Raw genomic sequence first — 8365 nt, 5'->3', positions numbered from 1 at the left:
AGAGGTTACAGAAATCTCACAATAAAAACGTAGGCCTTAAGCATTTATAGAACAGATAAACTTCTATACTAGTATCGGAAGGATGCCACTGCTGAGACTGACCATCAGCTTGCCTTTACATTTGCATTGTAGTATCAGTTTTGAACATTACTTAACAACTTTATGCAGCTGGTAGGCATGCACAATTTGCATGTTGCCACAGATAAGGTAAAAGAAACATCCTTTGGGCTTTCTCATGAGGCTATAGCACAAGCAAATGTATATCTTGTTGGTAAACTCCATGCTATGTGTCCTAGTCAGGAGTGAGACAACGTGTACTTCAGTGCTGTGTCTGTAACGCATTAAACTCACATTTTAAAAACTACATTATCCTTCGTGTCAATACTCAGGACTTGATTCTGTAGGTAACTGTAGTCATATATGGACAAAGCACTTTTGTTGCTTGTGCTGATGTCGGTGTGCTTGTGTCATCTGTTTGTGGAAGTGTACTTAAAAAGGATCTGCAGGTCGGTTCCTCTGGTGAAATGGAGAACTGCTTTTCTGATAAGCTGGGATACTACTTGCAGACAGCCACGATCCCTTTTTGACTCTATTTTTCCAAAGAAGATGTGGGTATGTGGGCAAAGCAGAAAGGAGGCTTTTTATTGGGAATACATGAGAATTCATGTGAGTGAAAGCAGGTAAAATTATAGTTAAGTTCTAATACTGTCATTTTAAAAATACCTTTTCCTCTCTAAACTTGAGGAAGAGACAGGATTTGCCCACTGCATGAATGAATGTGTCACTTACTTCATTGGCTAAATGTCTGCTTGCACCTTACGTTGCTTGTAATTATAATTACGTTATAATTGTTATGGGGAGCAGCAGTTTCCTTTACTTACTTTGGACAGGTACAAATGGTAAAAAATGAAGAACCTTGTAGTAACTTGGGCTGGGATTTACATTTTAGCACATCTAATAGTGGAGATTCTGCTGCATTGAAGATGAAGGAAAAATTCTGTATTTCAAAGCATAGGAAACATGGTGCCTTTCCAGTAATTTCCTTCAGATTTAAATGCAGTGAGTGTCTCCACAATACATTTGTCTGTGTGAAAAGTGTCATCTTCAGAGCTCAAGCCCAAGATAAAATCTGAGATTTTCCAGGTATGCTGTGCAAAAAACATGTAGCTTATTTAAGTAAGCACTTCCCCCGTGCTTTTGCCATACTGGCTTGGCACCTTGATGAGTCCTTTATTTGTTGTTCAGAACATATTGCTTTGTGATTTTTCAAAGTTGTGATAAAATTTTAACATCCACCCTACTTGTTTTGTGTCCCCTGTCCCGTTCCCCCCCAGCCAAGGAAAAGGGAAGACATGTAAATACTTTAAACAACCAATATTTTAATAGAACTGAAGAGTAGCACTGTCAGTTCAGTATCAGTTTGTAGTGCAAACAAAAGTTGTCCTTGGAAGAACAGTAAGTTTTGTAAACTTAGTTTCAGTTGTTACTACCACCAATTTATTGTCCAAAGAAAAACAAACAACGAAACTTAGCTAGTGTGCCTTAGTCTATCAAACTGCATAAAACATATAAAAATATTTCTCTGAAATGCATAGACTTACTGTTATTATTACAGTCAAATCATAATTAAAGTTTTAGTCTAATCACATTAACAGCTATTCTTTGTGGAAACTAGTGCAAATAAAGCTTTTTTAAACCAGCTGCTCCTATAGCTGAATGCTCATTAATTAGTGAAGGCAGTCTTTTACACTGATGTCCTAAGTACAGGAACTGAAAAGGAATCAGTTTTATTTTAAACCGTTTAACTATTACTGTACAGGTTTTCAAACAGTTATTGCACATCTTCTGAACTAGCCTCCAAGCTACATTGAAAAGATAGATAAATAGTTAAGATAAAAGCTCCTTTCCTGTCCTACAAGAAAAACAAAATGGGAGAAATAGTTAGGTATTTCTACTTCATGTTGTGTCATACTTTTTAGCTTACCAGCAGCTGAATCAGGCTTTAAAGTAGCCCAGCTCTTGGACAGAGAAGGACTTAGAGTAAGTAAGTGAAAAGATGTTAAGTTGCATTTCTTGTAATATGGAGCAGGTGGGAAAGGATGGTAATTATTTTCAAACCACTAAAGCAAGAATTTTAAGCCCAAGTAACTTAATGGAAAGCCTGAACGCAGACTCGAGCATCTTTTCTGCTGGCAGAAGGGGTTTCTGTATTTTTCTGAAATGCGTGCTTGTACTAACCTCCCTTGGAGGAGTCGCTTCAGTGATAACGCAGCTGTGCCACAGGAAGCTAAGAAATCGTAGCAGCCATACTGCTCCTACCAAAACACGTTGATTGTACTATTCATGGTCTCGATGTCAACACTGCAATCCAGATCATACAACAAACTCTGCCAGCTGTGTATAAAGAATCTGCTCTAATGCAGCTTAATAAAGCAGAGATTGAAGGAAAATTGGTATCAAATAATAAAAAAATAAACAACCCTCAGGTTCAGAAAAAATAACTCTACTCCCTATTACCCTTTTAACATTTTTGGTGTAAAGGTTTTTGTGTTAGTTTTTTTGGTATAAGAGAAAACAAAAAGCTTCTTAATTTTGCAGAAAGCTGGCATTAGCTCAAGAAGTTTCAGGCTGTTAATATTTCAGCATACTGCAAGTCAACTACCTTAATGAAAATTTGGACTGAAAAGGAGGGACTCCAACAAGGTGTGTTTTAATAATGACTTCTGCCATCCATTTGTGATTTTATGAATATTTTCATTACTGACTTGCTTCAGTGCTAGCTAAGCAGTCCTCATCATAGCCAGATGTTTCTCTCCCTCCACCCCAAAATCACATGAAAACACTTAGAGGCCTTCAGCCTTTTAGGTACTTGTCTGGCTAACAATTTTGACACTGCTTAAAAGTGATGGTAAAATTGCAGGTTATTTAACAATTGTGTTTCCAGTTTAGTATGGCTAATCAGGAGCATAGTATGCACCTTAGAGTTGTGATACCTCAAGAACATAGGTATGTTGTGTTTCTCCTGCTCCTCACACAGCAGAAGCTAACCACGCACCTTGTAACTGGTCTTTGAGGCTGGGCTATACAGAAGCTCCTTGACAGTACTGGCTTCTGGTGTGTCTAATATATGGTCTCCTCAAATGGTTGGGAAAATAAAGACAAAAGCCACAGCTTTATGATGCCCTCTCTACCGTTTGAAATCTAAGGGCTTTCTTTTGAATAGAAGTGCTAACTTGCTTTACAACTTAAATACTTCTTAATGATTTTTTTTTTTTTTTTTTAATATCTTGTGGAACTGAAGGGATGCCCTCACTTAAATTGCAATATTCTTGTAAGGGAAAGAAACAAGTTTTTAAAGGTGGGCAGTCTTACCTCACTGTTCTTATTTTAGGCCAGTAACAGCTTTTCTTCTGTCACCTGATGGCATTAACTATTCCTAGCCTCATAAGGTAGATGCAGTGGTGTCATACTATGGAACTGTATTTAGGTGGAGGAGAGTAAGGCTGTGTCTATGTCACACACTGCAGCATGGTGTGGTGTTGGAAGCTAGCACTGGCACAGACTGTGTGCAGTACCTTGCATGTGTACCAGCTCGTGTCTAAAAGCAGCATGGCCAGCACCACACTGCTGCAGGAAGCAAACATTTCTTTAAATAGCACTACACTTGGGGTACAGCTGTGCTTCAAGTGCAGGTGCCTATGGGGTTGGCTTGCACAGGGCAGTTGAGGTAACTGCCTGCTGCACAGTCAGGTCTTACAAATGCAGAATGCTTGTTGTCCTCGTTACTGTTGCACTGGAGTCCTGGGCCTAGAGGTGAATGTGAAAAACCCTTCTCACATTCAAAAAACACTGCTCTGTATTCATTTGGTATTTAAGTGACATTCAATTTGCTTATAAGTTTGCAGAGAAGTGGAAAGAAAATAATAGCATCTTGGTAAGACTTTGAAGGGGAAAGAGATTAAGGAATCCTACATTTTTAGAGAGCAGCCGTTCATTGTACGACAAAGACCTCTGCATTGTAATTTAAGCAGGAAGTTCAAAAACACATACATACACACACTATTTCCTGAATGTCTTTTCCATGACTCTTATTTGGTCAGAGTGGGAATGCTCAACATACTTTTGCATCAACAATTCAGTCTTTGCTGCCCTCTGTTGCCAAAAGCAATCAATAAACTGAACGGCACTGGAAGCATGTGATTTTAGTAGACTTATGAGGTATCCATTATCTGAATACAGTATCAAGTAAAAAAATAAAAGCAAAGGGGTTATTAAATATCAAAGATAAATTATTAGTTAAAATATTAACCCTAACAATAACTTAAGGTTTCATAGATGCTTAATTCACTGCCTTCAAAAGGCAGCAGCATATAATTACCAGGTTTTTGTATTCTAGAATGCATCTAGAAGAGTCAGTAAGTCAGCTTTGATGCTCTACTGTTGTAGCATGGTCTCTCAGTCAAGGTTGATGCAGCATTTCTGAAGGGAGAGCTGTCACTTTTCACAAGAACTAACTCCAGCTCTTGGAAGTCCTGAAGTCTGGCCACGTCCTTGTCCTTTTAAAGAACAGACAGAACAACAACTTCTGAACATATCGAACATATCTGGTCTTACTTTATAATAGCTGAAGAAAGCAAAAATTAAAGTTTAGGGAGTTTATACCCAATGACAGCAATACATAAAGATAAAAACTTCCTACCAGTATACACTCTCAAAGCATGGTTTTGTTGCCTTGAACCCCATGATGATTTGACTGTTTGTGCATGTCACTTAACCTAAGAGGTGACCGAACACATTTCATTTACAGAACACCTAATATAGGTGTTTTTAGACCGTAAGAGTATGTTTGTTTGTTAATAGCATATCTTTGAACTACGCACATAACAATTTGTGGCATTTCTTCCCCTTGTTATTTGTTCTCAAGACAAGCAAACACTGAAGCAATACACAGCAATTATACTAAAAGCATGCTAATGCACTGTTTCTCATGCATTAAAAGTTGATCTAATTGTTCCATACGCTCTAGGAGCTGAAATAATTGTTTGGACAAGAATGTTTTAAGCAAGTTATGATGAAGTTACAAGGCAAGTCCAATGTTCTTTTGAATTTGTAAGCTCAAATCAGTTTCTAACACAATGCCGTGTTTTGCTGATCTTTTTACAGAAATAACTTCTCTGGTACCTATAAAGTACAGAGTCAAATTAATCTCTGATTTCAATTCTTACCTTTCTTACCAGTGTATTAGGTAATTTTCTTATCTTCTCTACTTGTTCAGGATTTATACCCAATTCACAGCAACTCACTCTGAGCAGATCTTGGTAAGTCAGTTCTTGTCTGTCTAGCTCAATTTCAATGAAGTCGTTGTCTCTGAGATTCTGGACTCTCACCTTAAGTACAAGTTCTGATTGAAAATAAAAAAAATATCCCCTAAAAAAGCAACCAACCAAACAAGATCCCTAACACTAAAGTATTACAATTATCTTTTGAGCTCAGGTTTTATAATACAACATCTGTTCCCTCATGGAGAAATACCGTGCCTTCATTTCACCAGCAATTGGTGGTTAAGAGAGCAGAAATACACTGGGAAACATGTTTGCAATGCTAAAAATCTGACCCATTCAGTCACAAAGTCAAGCTGCTACCAAACTACCTGTGATGCATTTTATGCTATATGGTATTTTGCAAAATTGGAGATTTTCTGTTGCTCAGTCACAACGACTGATTGTTCCATAGGTGGAAAACAAAGTTTGGTAACTACTACTGTTTTTAAGATACAGTACAACAGTTATTTTTACTTGGGAATGCAGAAAAAAATAATCAATGTATTATTGTGTATTTTTGGCCAAAGAACTTAACATCTCTACCTCTGTTCAACGTTATTCTGACTGTGGAATGAATCCCTACCTCCATCAGTAACAAAAACATGGAATGGGATATAATAGAAGGATGAAAATTGCACTTAATTACCTTGCATGTTATACGGGAAAGTTCCAGTAAAGAAAAAGGGCTGAAATGTTGGTGCAGGACCAGTAGGCGAACTGTCAGTTTGCTGAGGTACAGCCTCGTTCGATGCTACAGGAGAAAACAGACCTCTGCTGTGAGACATGGGCGGCTGACAAACGGGGCCGTTCTGTACTTCAGGCGTTACGCATGTTGGTGCTGGGGTAGGCGGTGAGGGGCTGGGCAGCTGTTCCTCAGCATCTGGCGCAGGAAAACCATTGTCGCTGTTACACGATGTAGGTGTGCATATGCCTTCAACCTGAGTTGCTGATGAACAAGGACTAGTTTCACTCTGGGAAGCGGAAGAGATGGAAGCACTTTCATTCTGGGATTCTGCCAAGCTGTCTGGAATGCTTGCTTCAGTATAGACATAGGGGAATGGTGGGTTGGCCAAATAGTTTGCAACAACTGGCAAATTTAAATCTTTCGCTCCTTGACATTCATTGTCTTCCTCTATTAATGAAATTCAAAAATGTGGGAGTAGGGGATGAGAGAGAAAAAAGCCACCAAGTTATTGGATGCATCTTTCTCATTTTGAATAGTCAGTTGTTTCTTAAAACTACATCACATTCTGAGGTAAACACAAGGATAATACTGATTTCTCATAAGCATGTAACACCTGGAAGGCAAGTAGCTTCAAAAGAAAATAAAAAAAATATACATATTTTTACAAATAACCATTGGAAATTATGTCATTTCTAGCAGTGTTATTCTAGCATTTTTGAAGGAAAGGGCTCATAGTTATTCAGTAAATCTAATTTTGCAATGCTTTTAATAACACTGCTGCAAATGGTTTATTATGACCCATGCCAGCATCTTAAACCAAATATTTCTTCAGGTAAGTGAATGTGATACCATATCCAAGCCTTCTTTTCCTTGCTTCATATTTCTACAGTAAGTTAAATTCTTACATGAGTGATGATTACAGGACAGATATTAATGTCAAAGCAGCTCAAAAAGCTCCGCTCACAGACCAAAAAGCAATTAGAAGTTACGTGATACATGTTTATTTCCCGGGAGCTACCGAATTAGACAGTCGTCCTACCCAAAGTTTTGCCAGTCTACTGATCTGGGTGAAAGTATAAAAAGATCACAAATTCTAGAGTGCTTTTAAGACAGGAACAGTACCTCCCAAAATCTTGCGGATGTCTGGTTTCGAAGTTAATTGTGCAGCCAGCTCCCCGGTGGCCGTGAGGATCTGCTTGTCCGCGCCAGCAGCCAGCAGGCAAGCCACCACCTGGGCATGGTTCCGCTTGCAGGCCCAGTGCAGGCACGTCCTGGGGGAAGGAAACAGAGGGGTTGTGCTCTCAGATCTATCCTGAATCCTCCTGGCTGCCAGTCAACGATTCACCTGGGTTGCATGCAGGACACCTGGGAATAAAGTTTCCTTCATTGCATCACATTTTATCTTTGAAGTTAACAGTTGTGTTCCAAGTTCTCGGGGCAAGGCTGACAGTGAGCCGTGCTGGGGAAGCCTAAGGAGAGGTCCCAGCACAAACAGGTGGCGGCGGCAGGTGGAAGCAGGACAGGCTCCCTTCATTATGATCCTCTTTATCCATAAACCCCAAAGCCTTCTGAGATTAGCATTTCTTTTTCAGTAAACCGCAAAACTAAAGCACTGCGTCCTCGAAGCAGCGATGGCTGGGGTGAAGCGACATCAAATGCAGGATGCCCAGACTGACGTTGGAAACCCCGGGGCCAAAACCCCTCATCAAAACATCATCCAAAACCCCTGCCCGAGGCACGGGCAGCAGCGGCCTCCCCACCGCGGGCCGAGGGCTACCGAGGAGCCGCGGCCGCCTCCACCCCCGGCCCGGGGAGCCGGGTCCCCTCCGCAGCCCCCCGCTCCCCGCCGCCCCTCACCAGCCGTCGACTTCGTTCTGGGAGTTGGGGTCCACGCCGAGCCCCAGCAGCCTCCGCACCTCCTCGGCGTCCCCCAGCGCCGCCGCCTCCCGCAGCCGCTCCTGCAGCTCCCTCTCCTCCGAGGCGCTGCTCAGCGCCGCCATCCCGGGGCCGCGGGGCCGCTACCCAGAGCCCCGGCCCCGGGCCGCCGCCGCGGGCTCCCTCACGGCCGCCGCCATCTTGTGCCCAGGGGCAGCGGGCGGCGGCGGCGGCCCGGGGCCGGGCTCCCCTCGCCTTTCCCCACGGTTTTCTCCCGGCTTGTTCGCCTCGGAAGGGAACGGAGGAACGGAGCGGCCCCGGTGGGGTGGAAACACCCCGCTGCCTGCGCCGGTTCTCCGGCCTTGCGCCTGCCCTCCAGCCATGGGGCTGGGGCTCGGGCTCAGCAGCCCCCGGTGGAGAGCACAGCCCCGCAGCTCCCGTGGGCACCCCCTGATAATTCCCAGCCCGTGTGCCTCTGGGTACA

At 42.1% G+C, this 8365-nt stretch overlaps 1 protein-coding gene across 1 annotated transcript; it reads right to left on the bottom strand.

The window, feature by feature from the left end:
* Positions 1 to 1359: 1359 nt before the first annotated feature.
* Positions 1360 to 8043, bottom strand: LOC116496549 (ankyrin repeat domain-containing protein 40-like). Its single transcript, XM_032199728.1, has 5 exons — positions 7864 to 8043; positions 7129 to 7277; positions 5968 to 6453; positions 5226 to 5401; positions 1360 to 4556 (listed from the first exon to the last, which is right to left on the bottom strand). The coding sequence occupies exons 1-5, from the start codon at positions 8004 to 8006 to the stop codon at positions 4413 to 4415; spliced, it is 1098 nt and encodes a 365-aa protein (XP_032055619.1). The 5' UTR covers positions 8007 to 8043; the 3' UTR covers positions 1360 to 4412.
* Between the last annotated feature and the right edge of the window lie 322 nt (positions 8044 to 8365).

The sequence above is a fragment of the Aythya fuligula genome, chromosome 18 (genome assembly GCF_009819795.1).
Source record: "Aythya fuligula isolate bAytFul2 chromosome 18, bAytFul2.pri, whole genome shotgun sequence".
Classification (NCBI taxonomy): domain Eukaryota; kingdom Metazoa; phylum Chordata; class Aves; order Anseriformes; family Anatidae; genus Aythya; species Aythya fuligula.
This window is presented reverse-complemented; position numbering and strand designations above follow the sequence as displayed.